Source organism: Helicoverpa armigera, chromosome 5 (assembly GCF_030705265.1).
Source record: "Helicoverpa armigera isolate CAAS_96S chromosome 5, ASM3070526v1, whole genome shotgun sequence".
Taxonomy (NCBI): Eukaryota; Metazoa; Arthropoda; class Insecta; order Lepidoptera; family Noctuidae; genus Helicoverpa; species Helicoverpa armigera.
The window spans coordinates 7163767-7186550 of record NC_087124.1 but is presented as its reverse complement, the minus strand read 5'-3'; the positions used below and the strand labels follow the sequence as shown (position 1 = coordinate 7186550).

General features: G+C 43.6%; 1 protein-coding gene across 1 annotated transcript in view; it reads left to right on the top strand.

Moving 5' to 3' along the window:
• The window catches only part of LOC110383718 (ATP-binding cassette sub-family C member 4), a 30445-nt gene extending 10576 nt beyond the window's left edge, over window positions 1-19869 (top strand). Inside the window, exons 8-25 of the mRNA XM_021344538.3 lie at window positions 500-649; window positions 2003-2208; window positions 2420-2584; window positions 3077-3214; window positions 4378-4545; window positions 4838-4957; window positions 12663-12907; window positions 14234-14283; window positions 16302-16511; window positions 16996-17226; window positions 17323-17429; window positions 17552-17675; window positions 18034-18207; window positions 18579-18706; window positions 18813-18935; window positions 19016-19138; window positions 19229-19389; window positions 19463-19869. Coding sequence (XP_021200213.3) covers window positions 500-649; window positions 2003-2208; window positions 2420-2584; window positions 3077-3214; window positions 4378-4545; window positions 4838-4957; window positions 12663-12907; window positions 14234-14283; window positions 16302-16511; window positions 16996-17226; window positions 17323-17429; window positions 17552-17675; window positions 18034-18207; window positions 18579-18706; window positions 18813-18935; window positions 19016-19138; window positions 19229-19389; window positions 19463-19742 — 2903 coding nt within the window. The 3' untranslated portion in view covers window positions 19743-19869. The remainder of the gene's footprint in view (window positions 1-499; window positions 650-2002; window positions 2209-2419; window positions 2585-3076; window positions 3215-4377; window positions 4546-4837; window positions 4958-12662; window positions 12908-14233; window positions 14284-16301; window positions 16512-16995; window positions 17227-17322; window positions 17430-17551; window positions 17676-18033; window positions 18208-18578; window positions 18707-18812; window positions 18936-19015; window positions 19139-19228; window positions 19390-19462) is intronic.
• Window positions 19870-22784: the final 2915 nt, after the last annotated feature.

Here is a 22784-nt window from a genome sequence, read left to right as displayed (position 1 = left end):
ACGGCGACAATATTAACATAAATTTTACAAGAATGACATTTAATTCCGAGTAAACTAAGAATGAAGTAGTCTCATGGCTATAAAATGTTCCTTATGTCGTAACGAGAGTTCACACTTACACAGATTTTTTGTAAGAGATTTGACCCACATTATGGATTTCAGACGTTATGCGTCACTGTAAGCCCTGCATTCCACTGTGGCGAGGCATGTTAGAGGAATACCAATACCTTGGAACTAAAATATTACTACAAAGAATATTTTGAAAAGGAGCAAAGAATTTCCACTCTATACTTAATTACGTTTATACTTAAAACATTGTTTCTTTATTCCCTTAATATAAGTTGTCTCGCTGTGACATCTTGTTTTTCACACTGGCAACTTCAACTGAATATACAGTAACGTATTCAAAGATATTCAGTAGAAATTCGCCTTACACTGCAGTTGCTCTTTATCCTAACTTTCGTGCAGGGTTGCCAAAACGATATGTTTTAATTCACAGAGGACAGGCCCGACTTGACGGGGCAGTCGGAGGAGACCTCGTCCAACTTGTTCCGCAACATGTCGGCGAAAGATAACTTGGACAACTTGGAGATGAATGGCTCCGTACGACCACTCTCGTACCATCGCAAATCGGATGGAGCGCCTATAGGTGAGATTTCAAATCGTAAAATTCGATTTACAACAAATCTAAAATTACAAAATTACTATAATCAAAACGACCCATTTAATAATTACCAGACACGCTTAAATTCTATCCAAACTATGAAAACTGATAAGGTGAAACATTTATATGTCGGAAGGCGGCGAAACATCAGGATGGCACTATCGTCCGACATCAGTTAGGGTAATCGTACAAAGAGATAACTCAAAGAAACTTAAACAAACTCAAAACTCAAACGTTTATTCAAATTGGTCAGAACAAAAGACAACCCCCGAAACGCCCGCCCTTCGCCACTTCCTATGTGTTTTGGCTTGGGGAGAAGAAGTGGCGGAACAAACTCCCCAGCAACACATGTCTGTCTGTTAGGTTAGAAGAACCTTTACACTTTAATTTCAAAAGACACTTTACACACTTTACAATATGGATCTACAACGGTAGTACAACACTAGGCAATAACACGTGACGTAGGGCAGTTTCGAGATGTGCGCAGCACGACGACTCGACCAAGACTGAGCTCCGCGGACGCCACGCCGACCACCACTACTCTGCCAAGCGCGCCAAAATGTTGTTTCACCGGAAACGCCACCAGAGGGCGCGCTTGCGTGACGTTTAGTGTCCGTACTATTGACAGTCTCCGACATATACATATAAGAGAGATTTTGATAAGATATAAGATGAGAGATTAGTTTCCTATTCCACTATTCTCTGTGAGTGTTGTGCACGCCTGTAACTGAATTATTTACACAGGACTAACGACTGTAAATATATATCTGTGTAGGCAATTGTAAATAAGTTGTTGGTGTGCCTTGTCAATAAATAAATAGATAAGAGTCGTCAATCGTACGCATTAACTGGCGCTAACAGATATCTAATTGCATAGTAAAGATTAACAAAAGATTAGTTAAACTCTGTCGCGTATATGACGAAGCAATCAATTAATCTATTCGCCGTTGGTAAATAAATCGACGTGACTTATACTTTTATCTTTTACCTATGGATCGATCGACGGACGTTTGAGTAGGTATGTCTGCCTGCACCTGTTGGTTTCTCAAAACTTTCAAAGGTCAATAGATTTGCTCAAAGTTCATGCCATATGTTCGTGATAAGTTTCGACAAGTTTAGCGAACCATCTTCTATCTTCGTACAATAACCTCATTTGTTATTTTGTGGAAGCATAACATTGTTTTTGCGAGCCAAGTAACCTAAACATTAAGTTTGAGTTACATCGAAAATACTAATTAATAATCATGAGATAACAGTGTGTTTTCAGAAATGATTTGATATTTTAATGATAAAGTTTAGCTTTGCCTCTGTAAATACCTTATAATTTATTGTTTACAGGGCCTACCTTAGGGGCAGAGCTCAAAAAGTCTCCTAACCCGAAGTTTGCGAGGAGTGTGTCATATCAGGACGACACTGCTCTGGTAGTGCACGATGTGTCCGCTAGTTGGACAGGGGACCCTAACGCCTTGGCCCTCAAGAATATTTCTATGAGACTACGTAAAGGAAAACTTTGTGGCATCATCGGCGCCGTTGGCTCTGGAAAGGTATAAACATAACGCATTACCAAATAACTGCAATCTTTTGATATTATAATTGTGCAATAAATAGTGTGACCTATAGAGTTAACGCGATAAATAATTGCTCGAGATAAAAAAAGATCCGTTTGTTCCGCACATTACCTTCAATCATCTCAACTAAGGATATTAGGTAACTTTAGGAAACAACTTGTTCATATGATTTGTTTTTCATTCTCAGTCCTCGATTCTGCAACTTCTACTAAAAGAATTGCCTTCGGCGACTGGCAGTGTTTCAATATACGGCAAGATCTCGTACGCTTGCCAAGAGGCGTGGCTGTTCCCCAGCACCGTTCGGGAGAATATACTTTTCGGTTTGCCTTATGAACCCGAAAAATATAAGAAGGTACGTAAATAAATCTTCATTTGCATACAATACGTATTTTTCTGTTATTTGGAGATTTATGTGGGTCATCGATCGGTCTATAGATACGTGAAGTATGTCACTGATACGCTCCTAGTTTCAGTGATAAAAATAATTAATCGTAGTAATAAAGGTTACAAATAGATTAAAAATATATGGTTATGTCTGTGTTCGTGGCAGCTTTCCAAGAGAAAACAATACGAGGTGCCATATTGCCGCTTAACGCCCCGAAAAGCAATAGGGTGGCGAGTTTTAAAATTGTAATACCGTAGGGCTTAATTGGTGGCAATACAGCGTTTATACAAGTTTCTGATGAAATGCAATTTATTTAATTTTACGTAGCCTCGTAAGAGAATAATACTTAAGTGATATTCAGTTAGGTACGTAAATACTCATTTTAAAGGGCTTCGAACTCTTTTCTATTTATTCACAAAATTCTATCTCGCTCCGTACGTTTGTGCGTTTGGTACTCAGGTATGCCGCGTGTGTGCCCTGGAGAAGGACTTCAAGCAGTTCCCGTACAGCGACCAGACGCTGGTCGGGGAGAGGGGGGTGTCGCTCTCAGGAGGCCAGCGAGCCAGAATCAATTTGGCGCGCGCTGTTTACAGAGAAGTAAATTGATTTCTATTTTGTTGCACAAATACTGAACTCGTAACTGCTGGGAAATGAACAATATATTTTATAAAGCCAATATACCGTCCTTTTTGTTGTCGGGGTCTCTAACCTGGCGGACATGCTTAATTTTCACAATTTGCTATATTATTTGTATTTCTTCAAAATGTGAAAGTCAGAGTTCGTTAACTCGTAGGTACTTCAAATGCTAGCCAGTCGTATTAACTATTCAAGTCAATATTCTGGTTGTCTATTGCTGAGGAACCTTGAATAAACCAACAATGGAAAAACGTATAATATCTATTGAAACAAACTTTCCATGCAAGTCCTCATTAAAATATTCAGCTTGAACAAACAACCTAACATAGTCTACGTTTTGATAATCCTAAGAGTAGTTGCCTATATCGTTTCTATTGTTACAGTATAATAGTAATTTCAATGTTGAGATTCTCCACATTTAGTTTGAAATACCTACTCACGTACGTTCAACTAGAATTCAAAGAAATGTTTGTTCTTTTTGTTAGTTCACGGTCTGCAGTGCATTTGTCTGTCGGCACTGTTGCTGTGAGTGCCAAAAGTTAACTACGGAATAAATGTAACGAACTCTCGGAACTAAAAAGGAATGAAATGAATTTGTCTCGACAAAAGAATCTCACGGCACTTCACATGAGCTTTTCTCACGTTTCGAAATTTTATATTTTTCTTTCGAGGTTATTCAAGGCTTCCCAAAGCAGCTTTTAATACTGCTCATTTTAAATATGTATGGTGTACTTGAGCAGGGGATTCGCTTCCTCAATCGCTTTTAATGATTCGCTCCGGAATGAGGAGAAAACGCCGTGTTTTTTCTTTTGTTTGGATTAGGGTTGGTACTTCTTGGTGGGGTAGCTTTACTATTGAATGTAGGCCATGGTATATTCATAGACTTGAAAAAGCGTAGTATTTTACCATGGAAAGAAAGTATCTAAATATAGAGACATAAACTTTAGTGTGTTGGAAAAGTAACCATGTTTTTTTTTTATTGTGCTTTATCAAATGCTGAACACTTTTTATGTTGTGTTTATTTTCCAGCAGATAAAATGCATTTAAATGAAAACACTTGAAAACGTCCTGTATAATCACTTTATTTTTTTAGTTGTTTAACCAAATAAATAATTTATTTCTAGGCAGACATTTATCTCTTGGACGATCCGCTATCAGCCGTGGACGCTAACGTGGGTCGTCAACTGTTCGAGGGCTGCATCAACGGTTACCTGCGCGGGCGCACGCGAATACTGGTCACTCATCAGATACACTTCCTCAAAGCTGCCGACTATATCGTTGTTTTAAATGAGGTGAGTAGATATCAAAGACTCAGAAGTACTCAGAATTCTTAAAATACAATAAAAGGTCAAGGAAAACATCTTGTGGAAACCTGGACTATAAAGTCTGAAATCACCACTCTGCATTGAGCAAGCGTGGTAATTAATGCTCAATCCTTCTCCGTTTGAGAGGAGGCCTGTGCCCAGCAGAGGGACGATACAAAGGTTGTAACAGTAATAAAGATCTTATTAACAACTGAAAAACAAAGGACGGCAATTTTAGCTTAGGAAACTTTATGAATATCGATACAATTATTTGTTCTAGGGTCGTATTGAAAACATGGGAACATTTGAAGAATTGGTAAACTCTGGCAAGGAATTCTCCATGATGCTCTCACAACTGCAAGAAGGCAAGGAGAAGGACTCTGACAGTTTAGGATCAAGGGTAAGTATCAAGTTCTGTACCTAAATTAAGTTATGGAAACAAACGTTTATTTATGGAAATACTCATATATGAGTATAGGTTCGGTTGCAACTGTCTCTTTTATATAGGGTGGGAGTGAAGAGCCTTTTTAAGAGTAGGAGTACATCCTGCATACAAGCCTCGATTTGTTGTCTCGCAGAATTAACGCTTAATCTTTTCCTAACATTTAATTCTGGCCAATTGTCGCACTATTTGAATAATGCATGGCAATCAGCACGCTGATACAAGTTTATCGATTGCTGCGAGTGGACGGTCGTGATATCGACCCACCACGCCGCCAGCCTTTTTTTTGGCAGGGGGAAAATCCTCATGGACTTCCCTCCACCTGGGGTCGGTGGAGGGGGTGTGCCGGACTCTTACCGGCTAAAAACCCACCCAGTGTTGCCTTCTATTACCTATTGTCGAGGGCACGGGTATCGCCAAAGCATTCTTCCGCACCCCCGACAGGTATTGGCCCGCCAGATGTTCGAAGGCGGGCCCCGTCAGCCTCTGTGGCCGTCACCCAGCGGCCACAGCAAACTCCACTAAGAGAGGCGCGCGCAACACAACGCCACCGTCTCGAGGCCTGTTACTGATCGGACGACAGACGCCCCTAGTCTATCGCCCGCAGGCCGCGCCCTATGGTGGCCGGAGATCAGCCACCCTGCGATGCCCACCACGTCTGCTGCGGGCGGGGAGAGAGGAAGCAGTTTCTCTCTCCCTTTCCGCCGCCTCCTTTAAAACCATCACATCCTCACAAAAGGAGGCGACGGCGTTCCACCCTTCTTCGCTGCCGACCATGCAGGACACGACAGCCGGCAGCGAAAGACTTCCCGCAGCATCTACTACTGCCACTAGGTCACGGCGCTGCGTTGCCCATGCTGGGCATTCCAACAACGTGTGCAGCGCCGAGTCCTCTGTGCAGATCCCACAGTGGTGGCATTCGGGCGTGGGCTCCCGGCCTATGCGACACAGGAACTTTCCGAAACACCCATGTCCGGTAAGAACCTGTGTCAGGCGGAAGCTGAGGGCACCGTGGCTTCTCTCCAGCCACTCCTTCATAACGGGCCTGACCGCCGCGACGACGGCGTGCCCTGCCGTGGGTCGCGCAAGTCGCTGCTCCCATTCCACCATTAACACCTGGCGGAGCTCTGCCCTGCGCGCCTCAACTTGTCGAGGCACGAGACACTCACCCCGCTGCACTGCTTCCTCGCGCCATGTATAGAGTGACGCGAGGACTTTCCCGTCTAGGTCCCATGGTGGGGATCCGGCTAGGAGGCATGCCGCTTCAAAGGAGATCGTACGGTATCCCCTTATGACCCTGATGGCCATCGCACGCTGAGGTCTTCGCAGCACTGCAAGATTGCGGGCCGTCAGGGTGTTCGCCCACACTGGCGCGGCGTAGAGCGCCATCGCCCGCACGACCCCCATATAAAGCCTCCGGCAGGAGGTATTGGGTCCCCTGAGGTTGGGCAGCAGGCGTGAGAGCGCAGAAGCTGCGGCCAACAATCGGGGAGCAAGACGTTGGAAATGCGGCCCGAAGTCCCACCGACTGTCGAGAACGAGACCGAGGTATTTCATCGTCGATTCGACAGCGATGGTGACCCCTCCTACTACGATGCTAGACCCCGGAGGTGGCTTCTTCCTCGGAACATGGAAGCAGAGGGCCTCAGACTTGTGCAAGGCCACCTCGAGGCCAAGACGCCGGATCCTACCCACGACCTGCGCGACACTGGCTGTGGCCCGAATGGCCGCCTGTCGGTACGTCTTCCCACGTGCTGTTACTAGCGTGTCGTCAGCGTAGCATATCACGCTGACGCCGTGGAGAAGCGCACCGCGCAGGACCCAATCGTAACCAATGTTCCACAGGAGAGGGCCGAGAACCGACCCCTGAGGAACACCGCACGTCATCTCTCGACGACCCCATCCTTCTCGACCCGGGTACACGATAGCCCTTTCCGACAAATAGGCCCCGATTATGCGACGGAGGTACTCTGGCACTCCATGATAATGGAGCGCCTCCTTTATGGTATTCCAGGGCAGGGTGTTGAACGCGTTGGCGAGCGACACCGCCAAGACCACCTCGCCCCGGGCGACTGCTTCCTCCGCCAGGACCCTCACGCGCATGATCGCGTCAACTGTTGAACGCCCCTTGCGGAAACCATACTGGTTGTCCGCCAGATCCGGCCCCTCTCCGGTCATGTGCTGAATAAGGCGGTCGGCGATGATTCGCTCAAAGATTTTTCCCACCTCATTCAGCAACACAATGGGCCTGTAGGCAGATGGTGAGTCTGCGGGGCGTCCCTCCTTCTTGAGCAGGACCAGCTTTCCGATCTTCCACTGGTGGGGAAATTGACCCTGCTGCAGACATGCGCTCAAGAGTCCTGCAAGTCGGGGCCCGAGAGCCTTTATGGCCAGAGCCCATACTCGGCCTGGAATGCCATCGGGCCCTGGGGCGGTGTTTTTGATACGAGCGACCGCCACTCTCAACTGTACCTGGGTCACTTCGGGCACGTCGTCGTCGTCGACCTCTGCGTTGGGCATGCTCCAAGGCGGAACCATGGCGGGTGGGTTATGCTCCGGTCTCAGGGGGAATAGAGCGCCAACCACATCCTCCAAAAGTTGTGGCTGCAGAGTCTGGGACAGTGGGGGAGCCCACTTGCGCAACTTACCGCTGACCATACGGTAGGGGCGACCCCAAGGGTCACGGTCTAATGTCGCCAGTAGTTCCCTTTGAGCCTCTGCTTTGGCCTTCCCGATTGCCAGCTGGAGAGCGTTCTTTGCCTCCCTGTAGGCCTCGTAGAGTTCCGCCTCTTCGGCCGTCGCTGTAAAGGGGCGACGGCGTCTTCTTCGGTACCTGGCATACTGGCGGCGCACTTCCACACATGTGATGCGCAGCTGTGCAATCTCCTGTGACCACCAGTATACCTGGCGCCTGGATGGTGTCGGATGTACTGGGCATAGCACTGTCGCAAATCTGCGACATGCTCTCCTGTAACCACTCCGCTTCTTCTTCGATGTTTGCAGGCCTGTCCGGATGGTCTAGCCAGGCCTGCACAATAGCGGCTTCCACGAGAGCCTCTCGGTCCAGCCGTTTAGTGCCCAGCGCGGGCCTCTCCAGTGCCCACCGGGGCTGCTTGAGCCGGCCCGCTTGAGGTATGAGTGGAGATACTGAAACGGATGTACCTATGGTCAGACAGCGTCTCCACCTCCTCCAACACGTGCCAGCCCTGGACGCGGCATGCGAGCACAGGGCTTGCGAAAGTGAGGTCTACTATAGACCCACCCAATTGTCGCACGCACGTCTGCACGCAACCCCGGTTCAGGAGAAGCAGGTCTTGCTCGACCGCCCACTCCTCCATTAACTCTCCCCGCACATTTGTAGTCGGGGAACCCCAGGCAGTAGACTTTGCATTGAAGTCCCCCAAAACGAGAACGGGCCGCGGTCGACTACGACTTATAACCGTGCTCAACTCTAGCATGATCACCTCGAGGTCGGCGAGAGAAAGGCTGGGGGCAAAGTACACCCCCGCGATCAATAATTCACCCCACACTGCTGTGACATAGCCCCGCCCCCGGGTGACGACTTCAAAGGATGGGGTGTCCACAGCAATTCTTGCTATGAGCGCCACCGAACTGTTGCTGTCGCACACCCAGTCATCCCTAGGTGGCACATAATACGGCTCGGCGACGACTGCGACATCGATCATCCACTCCGCCATGCTCTGGAGCAATAGATCCTGAGCCCTGGCGCAGTGGTTGATGTTTGCTTGGAGGAATCTACGACTTAGGGCCATTATTGTGTGTCCATGGTAACCTCCTCGTGCGTCGGTGGATCCAGTGCCGCAGCCGATGGGTGAACCGGCTGTGAGGGACCACTCGTTTCCATCTGCGAGTTATCTGAGTTACTACTAGCCGGCGGATGAACCGACTGTGTGGTAGTGACTCGTGATGTTCCTCTCTTGTTTGACTTGGGCCTCGCGCAGACCTTTGCCCCAGTCTGATGGTCGGCTGGTTTGCCGGATGCTGCACAGAGTACGCAGTGAGGCTTGGCTGTGCAGGAGGCTGCCTTGTGCCCAAGTTGGCCGCAGCGGAAACAAAGCTGACTGCGGTCGACCCCCGCGGTACACTGTACCCCCACGTGTCCCTCTTCCAGGCAACGGTAACACCGAAAAGGCTTGGGTGCCAGAAGCGAAACTTGTGCTGAGACCCAACCCACAATCAATCTCCTTCCATTTGAAATCCTGTTGGCTGCCGATACGGGGCAGCTTACCAGAACTTTCCCTAAGCCAAAGGCTCCTCTTCTAATACTTCCCGCCTTTATCTGCTCTGGCAGACAGTTTCCGGCCTTTGAGATGGCCCCGATAACCTCGTCTGTGGTGACAGAGTCGTCCAGGCCCGAAATGAGTAAGTCTGCACACTTCGTGGGCCTGGAAACACGAACGTCTTCCTGTCCTAGTGAAACCCTAAGTCTTTCAGCAAGGGCATCAGCTTTAGGGCCACTAGTGGCACCGGAAATTTCCAGTAGTCGGGCACCGGTTGTGGTTGTTTTGCACCGGATGCCCGAAATGCCGAGGTCACTTAGCGAGATGTTCGCTTTCGCCCGTGTTAACACCTCAGCATATGTGAGACCCCGCTCCTCCGCCCCAGGCTGTAGTGTAATGACCACAGCCGTCGAACGAGGGGCACGTAGCCTCACAGCCTGTTTTTTCACCGCAGACTCTGTTGGCTTAGCCTTGCGGCGGGCGTTTTCCTTCCGACGTCCTCGTCGAACCGTTGTCCATTCCACCTCATTCGTTGTGGCGCTCGACGGTATTGGGCGAGTCGCTTGTATTAGCGACGCTCCGGTGGGAGCCCCGTTACTCGACTTTTCCGTAATCTTCGCCTTTTTCTTCCCCTTTCGATTTGGGGGTATCACCCCCGGGGTTAACGTAGCCGACTGCACCTCATGTTGAACACGGGGTGCTGTGGCTTTTGCCGCATAGGACGGCGCTGAAGCTCTGCGTTCATCAGAAGCAAGAGGAGGGCGCAAGATCTTGCCTTCTAGAACCGAGAACCGAGCGTTGAAACTCGCCATCTGGCGCATCAAGCCGGCTAACTCCGACTCTTGGGGAGGCTGCTGCTTTGTAGGCTGTAGTTCTGGCAGCGTCTGTGTTTGCAATTGAGGCAAACCCACCTCCCTTCTGAGGTGCTCACGACGGAAATTTGCCATTTCCGCCTTGAACTCCTCATGCTCCTTGCGGAGCTCCGCCATTTGAGCAGCTAGTTTGGCATTCTGTGCCCGTAACAATGCCGCCTCTTCGTTTGTCGTACGGGTGAGGAGGGCCTCAGCACTCTCCTGTATTGAGGCTACAGCCTCTTTAAGTGCCTTTTGCAGACGCCACTGAGTCCCTTTGAGACTTTCCCTTTGGATGGCCGCTACGGCGTCCATCATTCGTCTGTTGAGATCTATGGCAGGCAGCTCTTCTGCTTCCACGATCACCTCTGAGGCGGCAGACAACGACTCTGAAAGCCGGTTGACCCTACCTCCTGCTACTTTTCTCGTAAGAGCAGCAATTTGCTGCTCGTCTTCCGCCTGTTTTTCGGCGGCTACTGCCGCCTTCTGGGCAGCCGCAGCCTCCCGCCGGGCCAGGCTAATACCAACATATTTGCCGGTTGTAGCTGGCCTACCCCTCTTTGTGTCCTTTTTGGCACCGGCTTTGGAGGCCGGCACCGACACTTCGCTCAGGGTCGTGTCTGATCCTGAGTCAGCGCCTGGTCTGGGGCGCTTGAGCTTACGAGATGAGCTGATGCTCGCCGTGCTCATGAGGCTTTCGTTGTCGGAGTCCGACAATATCCCCACGCTTTCTACCAGTACCTGAGGTACTTTTTCACCTTCACTACTAACTTTTCCTTTATTTTTTATTTTTAAGAATTTTTCCATATTAAATCCCACGATCATGAGAGCATAAAAAACGTCCTTCCCCGGCAGTGGCCTCATACCAGGGCAAGCCTACATACTGTTGGGGGCGGCTGGCCCCAACAGGTGGGAGCGCTAACGACCGTGCCCCCCACGGCCATTCATCCCCTCGCCGCGCTCCCGAAACTTGGGATTAGGTGGTTTTTTATCTTAGAGGTGTCCTTCCTCTGGGCCGGGCGGTTAAACCAAGCCCTCGGCGGCGGCATTAGACATGCCTCCGTCTGCTGTCCGGCCATCCCGGCTCAACAGACCCGCCGAACGGTTTGCTCTTCGATAAACGAGGAGACAAACGAGCGCCGCTTCGGTGCGCCTGCACCTCTGCGGGTGTGGCCGCATCCTCGCCAGGTCCGCGAGCGTGGACTCTGCAAGAGCGGCCCCTCCCTGGGTCCCTCTTTGTCTGGCCTCTCCCCTGAACCTTTCCGGCATGAGTAACTCTACCGGCAGAGCTTCAGGATCATAGAGGCACGCAAGCCCCACCACGACGACAACGTGGAGACACCCTCGGTGGGGTGGAGACACCCTCGGTGGGGCCACGCCGCCAGCCTAGCTCCATTGTCGATTGTACAATATGCGAATTTTTGTAATTGTAGATTTTACACTGTATTTTAAAATTACTTTTATCATAATGATTTAATTTTAATTCAATTTATTCAATATCTGAGGTCGAAAAAATATCCAGAATTTTCTTAAAGACTATTATTCTAATAAAAAGTTTATCTGCAACAGCTACTTGAAAAAGAATCTTTACTATACTTACTTCTGATCTATACTGTTACTGTTATAAAGAAGTGTTTACAAAGCAATTCGTCCTAAACAGTACCCCAGCAGCTTTGATACCGACCATAGTGTTTACTCTTTCATCTTTTACGAGCAACTTACTCCGCAGTTCGTAAAAATACAATTTATTCCCAAAGGTCTGAGGGAATTCCTTCAAAGTGGCTACTACCCTCTTCAAATATGTAAAAGGAGTAACCCCGGCCATCGCATATCTATATAAAAATGAGCTCGGGTCATTCGTTTACTGGTGAAGTCTGGCTTTAATGTTTTTCGATATTTATGTGAATTTTATGCCAACGCGTCGCCACTGGGTTGATGCATCCTTTGTGACGATAAACTATTTTCAGATTTGCGTGTTAAAAATGCTTTTTTACTTAACCGGTTAATTTATTTGGTTGGTTAAAATTAAAGCAAAGCGAAATAAAAGCTACTAAAGGGAATCGAAACAACATACAGCAAAGCAGACGCTTAATGGTACCTAACTTTCAAATGATACTTAACTGAAATTACATCTATCCAACTATGTCTACCTACTGTGAAAATATAGGTACGTAGTTGCGGTATTACAACCTCTTCGACTTTACTTTCTCATTTTATTGTTGTCAGCTTCATGAGATGAGGTTGGGAGATCGCCCGGGGCTCGCAAGCGAAACAACACAAAATAATAGGCGAACGTAAAAATCTTTAAAATTGTTCATCCTTTCTGTAGCCGATATTACTTGTACCCACCTAGGTACATACATGACCGCAAAATAATTATTTTCTTAACAAACAAGTAGAAGGTAACAAGATCTTTTTAGAAGGGTATGAAATCAGTACAGTATTTGTAAAAAAAAATCTTTACCCTTATTACAATTTGCCTAAAAGGCACTAATCTTATATGAAAAATGAAAAACTATAATCTTATATGTAGAGACATAGGTACCTACAAACGCTATTCTCTTTTATCAGAGTATTGAAGAGAAAGATAGGCCTGCACTAAAAACCATGACCAGCGTGACAGAAGAAGATGACGGGGAGGAGTTTGAAGCTCAGAAAATGGAAGAAGAGGAAAGACAGTCAGGCAATCTGCGCTGGGAGGTGATCGCGGCGTACTTTAAAGCTGGAGGGAACGCCTGTTTCATATTGTTTGCGCTCTCCATGATCGTACTGTCTACAACCAGCGCAGCTTCTGTTGACTATTGGGTCAGTTATTGGTAAGTTCGTCTTTTGTTTTGAACCGTTCCTTTTTCGGAAATCATCAAATGATCCGCTGTTGTGGGTGCACCATGAGGCAGTGTCAGACACTTACTTCTTACACTTACTCACTGACTTCTTAAACCTTTCTTGTTTTTTCTGGAGCCCTTCCTAAATAAGGGTAAAGCTCGCCGTGGTAACTCTTTCGAACAATGAACAATCCCTAAGCTGAAACACAGGTGAAAATTAAAATTCCTATCTTTATTTGGTAGCCTGTGCACTAACTACGATCAATACCAAAACAGTACTGCCGTTGTAAACTTTTCCCCGCATTTATTATGCAACCTTGAAGTAACCTATGTATAATCATAACACCATACAGTATTTATATGATTATTTTGTTATGATAGTGACAGGTACGACATAAAAGAAATCACTAACTGATAATCAGGTATAGATAGTTCAACTCAGATTTGCGCGCGGCCCTATGTGTGCGTCGGCTTGTAAATATACAACTTTCATACGTGTGACAGTGACGTCGTCCGAGCATGACGTGTTCTCATCGCTTTTTGTTATGGGTACAGTCGTTTACGAAAATGTCTAGTTCTTCACGGAGAAAATGTTTTAAGGAGTCAGGTAGCGTTTCAAAAAAATGAAACAACATTCAAAGCTTTTTATTATTACATTTTACAGTTTATCATTATTTTCTCATACGGCTTTTCAAATTGACATTGACAGTATCTAAGAAATAAATGAAGTGAAATATCTAAGATGAATTAAATACTCCTTACATATTTTCTAGCTCGGGGTACGCGGACAATAAATAAATCTGTGGACTAAGAATGTAAAAAGACCTATAATTTAGTATAATAATGGAAACAAAATGTGTGGGGAATTTAAAAAAATTATATTGCTTCGCATAATGTCGACCATAATAAGACGGAAATAATGAAACTCATTAATGAACGTTTAAGTCAAATTGATGAAGGGATGTTGGGTAATACTTGTCGACATGTACAAAAGAAAAAAGAAGAATACTATAGACATTTTGACATGGAGTCAGAATTTATAATTAACATTGGTGAAAGTAGCGAATCCGAAAATTCATCATTTGATTTTTCAAGTAGCGATACAGAATCATTATAAATAAATAAACTAAATTACGTAATAACTGTACTTTAAACAGCCGTATACAACCCCTAAATAACTGTATTTGTACCCGACTGTACCTCTTGTCACGCACACAAAGTCACTGTATATGTACAAGAGTTACCCACACATAGGGCCGCGCGCACAACTGAGTTGAACTTACTATAACATGTAACGAAATTAACTTGTTTTTAAAGGACGAATCAGATGGCTGTGTACGAGGAGTCCTTGGGCGGTGCTGATATAGGTACGTCAACATTAATGTCACAACTCTGTAGATATAGATTAGATTAATATGACATTGGTAATTGGGAAAAGTCAGAGCAGCGGTTAATCACAGTAAACGACAACTAATGTATCGAGGATCTGAACAATAAGTATACATAAATATAAGCATACATAGATAGCTTGGTACGACATGAACTCACATTTACTGCTTCGCACAATTCAGACATCAAAGTTACTAAAGTAAGCATTATAATGAAATTTAAAAATTGATAATTATAAAACCCCTCTTGTATTTACATTAAACAGTATACTTACTTATAATACAAATCCCAAGAGGCAGCTCCTAATTAAGGCAGCTAACTAACAGGGACTTTCAATTAATTACAAGCGTCGTTAGGTTACTTGATCCGCTCCATATATCCTTGAGCTCAAGAGTCAAACTGTTAGATCGAATGTTAAACTGTTGGAAACTCCCGAATATTATACTCTATGTTGATTACATAATGTCGTAAATACGGTATTTAGGTAAACTATTGTGTAGGTAATTGTTATTATATTTATTTATGCTTCTATACTGATATAATAAAGAGAGAAACGCAGGGTATATTTTATCCGAGTAGGTACGGGAAGAAGTTCCACTGGGATGCGGGTGAAACGGCGAGAATAAAACAAGTAAAACAGGTAAAATATTATATACCTACGCTTAGCTGTAGGTTTACGGAAAGCTCAGAAAGCTGATCCGAACATGAGTGTGAGAGATATAGTCGAATGAAAATGCAGTTAGAGAATATGAATAAATGAATTGGTTGTTTTACAAGTAATGAAGGCAATTACTATAATAAGTATGAAGAAATACACGTGTGAACTTCCCATAGTGTTATTAAAGTTTCAAAGTGTAAATCGTCGCTAATGCTTCGCTATTACGGTGACTCACTCAACTTATGTCAAGGTTTTAGTAATTTTCTGACTTTATCGGGAGGTAAAATATTATTTTTCAATAGCTGTTTTTTACCCAGAGCTTGAAAACTTTAGGAATTACATTTAGCTATATATACAATTACAGCCTTGATGTGTTCAGGGTCTCCATCTTCATTCATAGAAGCTTTTGTCTTAACCGATCCAAACACTAGATAAGTAATGTCGGAAAAGACAATACGACAGACAGGACATAGGATAAATGTGCAGACCACACTGTAACAGCATTTAATTAGTATTTTAAAATATACTATTGGTTAATATACGTTAGGTTCCGAGTTTGTATAAGTACCACAATGAAGGTAGGATAGTTAGGACCCATAATTCTAAAGTTGCTGGCTAATGTTCACATTCCAGTTTCGTACTACGGTCAGCTAAACTGCAATTCTTCGCATTTAAAACTACTGAACATTGCATTCTAGTGATGCCAGGCTCCACTGCAATCCTTGAAACTGCTTCGAAACTGCAATCATAAGCTACTCAGCCAATTAGCTTCGCGGTAAGCTTGAAATTCAAATAGCAACGCCAAGTCTCTAATGGTATACCATGTTGGCGTCATAAAGATACACAAATGTTACTGACACTGGTTTTCTCACGAATTCTAAGCTAGTCAAGTAAACAGTCGCTATTTTCATGCAATGCCAGTGTAGAATACATAGGTACCTAGGATATAATTTGTCCAAAAATGCGAAGTGCTATTCTCGTTTTACTATGCACTTCAGAAAGTAGGTACCTATACACACATTCATGCTTACTCAACTGGTTTTGGAAACCACGAAGAGAGTATTTCGGCGATCTAATTAAAAGTTGTAGTATAGGAAGCGGGGTGTAATTTAAATCAATTAAGAGACAAATGACGACAAAACCCTCATTCATTGTTTTGTGTCAATTTGCAATACCTAACACTCTATATACAGATGACTGATGTGGAGCCAAGTTTTATGGAGTCTCCCATTTATTGACATTTATCCTGATTACCTTTTGTTATCAAGTTAAAGAGCCCTTAGCTGAAGATTTATTTGATGGAAAATATGTATGTAATTTTTTATGGTTTTATTTTAGATCCCGGCTTGGATGTTCAAGTAGGCATATTCACGATAGCTCAGTACCTGATAATCCATGGTGCGCTAGTAGCAATGTGCATCGCCATAATAAACTTGCGAGTGTTTCCCTTCGCCTACCTCTGCGTCAACGCGTCCAGTAACCTGCATAACACCATGTTCTCCACCATGCTGAAGGGGATCATGCGTTTCTTTGATACCAGCTCATCAGGTTCGTATAAAGCAGATAATGATGTCCTCCTAGCCGATTATCGGCTACGGCGGCTGTTCTCATGTAAGGAGATAAGCCAACTGCGCAAGACATATAGTGCACAGGCTTTTGCGCATACACAGGTGCATTCACTATTCCTTCACTCTTATAGTCCGATGGGACGGCAATCCGTCATGACCGGAGAGAAATCAGGACCGACATTTACGTGCTAAGCAGATAGTAGAAATTAAGTCATATGATTCGATTCTGTCATGACACGACTTTCTGGTTGTGACAAAATACTCGTAACACTCGTTGGTTGCAATATGCACGACCTAAATATGCATTTGCATTGGTTTCGAAATTAATTAGTTTTACGCGTACAATATTCCTGAGGGAAAGTAACCGTGATATTACATTGCTGAATATTTATTTATGAGAAGAACCAAATGCACTATGTTTTCAATTTTCATTATAGAGATCTGTAACATAATTTTATCTCCAGGTCGTATATTGAATCGGTTTACAAAAGACATGGGTGCTCTCGACGAAATTTTGCCACGGACATTGTTGGACGTGCTGCAAATCTACGGAACCCTGACTGCTATTCTAGTCCTGAACGCCATCGCCCTGTACTGGACCCTGCTACCTTCAGCAGTACTTCTTATTTTGTTCATCTTTATGGTTCGAATTTATTTGAAGGCAGCTCAGGGTATAAAACGATTGGAAGGAACAGGTAATTACCATTATTCGTTTTTGCTTATATTTATTAACGTCTTCCGAACTCAGTATTTTTCATTGTATTATATTAATCATTGTGCGTTAATTGCAGCCAAAAGTCCAATGTTTGGTACAGTGACGTCATCGCTCAGTGGCATATCTACCATCAGGTCAGCAAATGCCCAGAAGTGGCTTATTGAACAGTTTGATACGAATCAGGTAACACACATCTTTTACAATTTTGATATCACAGCAGTTCAACTTTATAAAGAAAAAAAATTCAATTCTTGTACACAAATCTGTTTACAAGTATATAAATTGATTAATTGTCCTTATTTTAGGACTTACACACCACTTCATGGAACAGTTACTTGAATGGAGGCACCACATTCGGGTTCTACTTGGACACCATGTGCTTGATATACATGACCACTGTTATAGGCGTCTTCCTGTTTGTTGATTTCGGTATGTATTTATTTCAATCTATGCATATATCATACATATTTTTGTGTGTAGAGCAGGAAAAACCCAGACATAGAAGTTACCTAAATCTGGCAAGATGTTATCAACCTGAATATTCGTAAATATTTGAAGTGTCATGGTATACGAAGTATCATATTATAAGCTGCAATTCAATCAGTACATAGTTCACAACGGCAGTTATTCTTGAGTTTTAAAGTGTCAAACAGAAGCATTTCATCAAAATTCGTCGGTCTTTTTGATCTTGAAAATATAAGGAACATCCAAACACACCCACATACACGCTTAAAATCTTTCACGTTTAAAATAAAATATACTATTATAACAATGTACTGCTCACTAGGTGACACGATCCCGGTGGGCAGCGTCGGGCTCGCAGTAACACAGAGCAACATGTTGACGATCATGCTGCAGCACGGAGCGCGCATGTTAGTAGAGTTCCTCGCACAGCTGACCAGCGTCGAGCGCATTCTGCAGTATACGCGCATTGACACAGAACCTAACTTGTTCCAAGGAAGTAAGTACTAAAACCTCTTTTGTATCAAATAGGTATTAGACGGGGTGCTGGGTGAGGTTGACTATGCAAAATGTGAGAACAATATTTTGTATACGCAACTTCGTCCAGCACCTGGACTGTATATTTGTGAGATGCTGTCAGACAGAAATATGGAAGGAGACATGCTACGCCGATACTTTAATTGGGATAAGAAGATACTTAGGACACTTCATCTTCGCTACTACTTGATTACAGAAGTCCACTGTCGACTTACTTTGGTGTCCCATAGTTTTCGACTGTATAAATATATTTTTTCTCAGTTTTTATCTTTTACATGCCAAACAAAAAATACTATAGTAATGCGCAATCGTAAATTAAACATTTATTTTCAGAAATCGAAATGCCCCCAACGTGGCCTTCTCAAGGAAAAATTGTCTTTCAAAATGTGTATTTACGATATGCGCCAAATGAACAACCCGTATTGAAGAACCTGAACCTTGTCATAGAAAGTGGGCATAAGGTATGTGAGAAAATATTTGGCAGTTTTATAAAATGTAGAAATAAACAACAAAATTGATATACAAATAAATTGGCATTTAGGTTTTACAATTCAATTATTATTTCAGGTCGGAATAGTAGGACGCACGGGAGCTGGTAAATCTTCCTTGATATCCGCTCTGTTCAGATTTGCCTACATCGACGGATTAATATCGATTGACGGACTCGATACTTCGCTGGTTTCGCGCCAGGTACGAACTGCACGGTTACAGTATTACTTATGCGCGTCCGTGTGGGTCGCCATTATCTCCTAACTTATGGTTATTTACAGGGACTGCGATCAAAAATTTCAATTATACCGCAAGAACCGATCCTGTTCTCTGCCACAATCCGATATAACTTGGATCCGTTTGACATGTACAGCGATGATGACCTCTGGAGAGCTCTCGAACAGGTAACACTTGTGAATGAAACTTGTCTGTATTTTCCGTTTTATTTGTCCGTTACTCATTTATTACATGGTTTATTACAATTCATATTTCAGGTTGACTTAAAATCGGCTATCCCATCATTAGACTTTAATGTAACCGAAGGTGGGTCTAATTTCTCAGTGGGCCAGCGACAGTTGATGTGCTTGGCGCGTGCTGTACTACGATCCAATCAGATTTTAATAATGGACGAAGCTACCGCGAACGTAGATCCTCAGTAAGTATTTGGAGAATTACATGCATTGTTAATGTCGACGCGGCAGTGATTGATGGCTCGGTTTGCGTTTCAGGACGGACAGCTTCATCCAGGAAACGATCCGTCGGCAGTTCGTGTCGTGCACCGTGCTGACGATCGCTCACAGACTCAACACTATCATGGACTCGGACAAGGTGCTGGTGGTGAGCAGCGGCGAGATCGCGGAGTACGACCACCCGTACGTGCTGCTGTCCGACCCCGACAGCCACTTCTCCGCCATGGTGCGCGAGACCGGCGAGAAGAACAGTGCCAACCTATTCCGAATTGCCAAAGACTGTTATTTTCAAAGCAATCTGAAAGAAAACGCAAGATAAACAAAACGTACTTCCAATAAACTAGTGATTTATAGATTAAGCTGTACATTACATTAGTGAATAGTAATCCATCAAATAGGCAGGTAATGAAACTCGCTTTTAAGATTAAATTAATAAATTAATATAACGCTGAAGTATTATTTTGAACCTACTGGCTAAGGACGAGTGAGCGTTGCCCAAGAGAAGAGGCGGCGTCTTGGATGTTTGCAGCGGAAGAGCTTGTACGCTAAGATGCCTATAATAATCACCAAACTCAGTAGAAATCCGTGAACTTTGTGGTCATCGTAAAATACTTCCCAAGATTCATCGGAACAGCCATGGCAACAACCCATCTTACTTTGATGACATTATGCTTTATTACTCTATCCCTCTTCTAACGTTGATATCATCATAATGTTGATTTATTTACTTATTTTTCCATTTTGGTTACAATAGTTTAGGACTACATAATTTGAGGCGGTGTTTGTCAACTGTCAGTGACAAACGTGACTGACAATGCCGTTATTTTATTTTTGGTTTTGCTGAACCCCTTAAGGAGGATGGAATATTTTTGATCGTAGGTAAGTATGGTTTTTGTAGCGACATAATTATTTAAGACTTTTAAAATGAATATGTATATCAATTAATAAAATAACAACACAGCCTGTGGGGTTAAAGAACCTAAACACACTATAGCTTCGGAGAGAGCCATATTTACAAATTACTCTATTTTAACGTACTCACTACTTCTACTGAAAATAAATGAATTCATTGGTAAAATATACCTAACACACAGAAATAGACATTAAGAAAGATAGATTAGGCACTGGTTGAATGCAGGCAGTAGATCGAAGAAAGGAACTTATTCTGTAGGTACAGTTCCGGATGAAATGGTTCAAAAGTTTGCATAAAATATTTATTCATCACAGCATTCGTAGATCAGAGCAATAATTCAACTGAAAGCAATTTTAGAGGGCAATTAACAACATCATATTGTAACTAGAAGCACTGCGTAAATATGGTGTTGAGTGATGTGACCGCAATGAGGACGAGCGGTACGCGTCACTGGCGATAACAGTGAGGCTCGCCACTAGCCTCGATATTAATTATGCATTTTGGAGAGCTCCCGTTTACAAGGACCAAAATCACTTCGGGTCGTTGAGTTGGGTTTAGTTCATTGCATTGTTTTAGTTCATACGATTGCTTGTATGGTCCCCAAAACCCTGGTCAACAAAAAGAGGATGTAAAGACATAAATACTTTATTCGTTGTAAAGATATTTTACGCTCAGGAATAGAACCTAAGTGCCGTGCGACTTTGAACTTCTGGTATGACTCCATGCATTATTTAATTTAATAAGTGCCCCTCGTTGAAAGGCAGTCATCAATAGTTTTAAAGATATCGATGCGACCGGTAGCTAACTAGGGGCACTTATTTAATTGAAAATTCGTTGAAATCGTATTATGTGGCAGAATAATTATACACTTTGCTAGTCTAGTTCTGGGTAGTTGTTCTATAGCTTGTTTGTATACTTCAGGCCTGAATGTTTTAAAGGCCGCTTTTTCTGCATATAAAAAGTGTCCGCAACGTTGAGCGCAGTGCAACGCCGGGTCGTTGCTAGGACAAAAGGAAAAGGGCGTGGTGAGGTTCTATGGAGTATGGATTATATGCTCACCTCGTAAATAGCACCATTCTTGAGGTTATATAAAGCTCAGTACAAGTGATTAGGTATATGCTCACTTCGTTAATAGCACCATTCGTGGGCCATATCTCAATGTGATATTGAAATAAACAGCAGGCACTATACAAGTGCAAGAACATAAACTTCAAAAATACTTTTATATAAGTAGTACTTACCTATCTACAATAAATACGTACGTTTTATTAGTATCTGAACGGTGTTTTCAGCGGTTACATTGCTGGCATTCATACAGTGACCACGACAGGTATGCGATGACCAGGAGTAGCAAAAGAGTTACGTATCGCACTTGAGGGTTCGCGAACAACGAGTTGTCACAACAACTGTCCGGACCGTCGCAGCAACCCATTGCTGTGTCCCTGTAGAACACGTTGGTCTTTATTTATTTATTATTTTCCATGTTTTTGTTGTTTTAATATGTTTTTTGATGACAACACAACATTTGATGGGTTTGGTGACAGCTCTGTTTTTTTTACTACAGATGCAATACGATTCTTCTTTTCGTTGTCTTACCAACTTTATGCAACTGAGATTGAATCCTGTAATATTAATTGAAAGTAACACAGGTTTGCCTGCTGCTCCGGTTTTTACGCCAAACCGATTTTGGGTAGTCTAGAGCCAACAAACTACTACAAACCTGACGCCACCCTTTATCCGGATGCGGGAAGAAGTTCCCTCGAAATGTCTGAGGAACCTCAGCGAACTGTTGGTTCTAAATACTTTCACCCCACAACACGAGATAAACCTAATTCCCTATCAACGTACAGACTGGCTAAACTGTATCACAAAGTGTCGTTAAGAAATAGAAAAAAGGTGCGGTGGAGGTAAAGACTTGAAGTAATAGAACAACACTTCATGTGGGTAAAGTAATTCAATACTGAACGTAATACGTATATAGCGCGCACAAAGTTTTCACTACAGCGTACCTGAAGCAGAGAAAGTTAGATTGTATTTACAAAACAGTTTCTACCGAGACCCGGGTGCTTGGAGTTAATTCTTCCTTACCTGCTAAGGTTCTGGGAACTGCAATTCAGCGAGCCTGATGCTAAATGCTCATTTAATTGTGATTATTATGGCAGATGATATACCTATTGCAAAAACCCACTGGTTTTATAACTTTGGCTTATGTAGGTGACTTATAAATTCACAGGTATATTATATCTACTCTATACCAATATTTTTTTTTTTTGTTTTTTCGTAACGTTTTTAGGCTCCAAAACTACTGAACTATTTAAAAACTATGAAAACTAGTTCTGTCGGGTCGCTAGACTATTCCAGAGTAACATGGACTATATTTTGACCGGGCAGGGGTTGCGAGTGAAACCACAAGGAACCAGTTAGTTCACAAATAAAACAACATAGGTT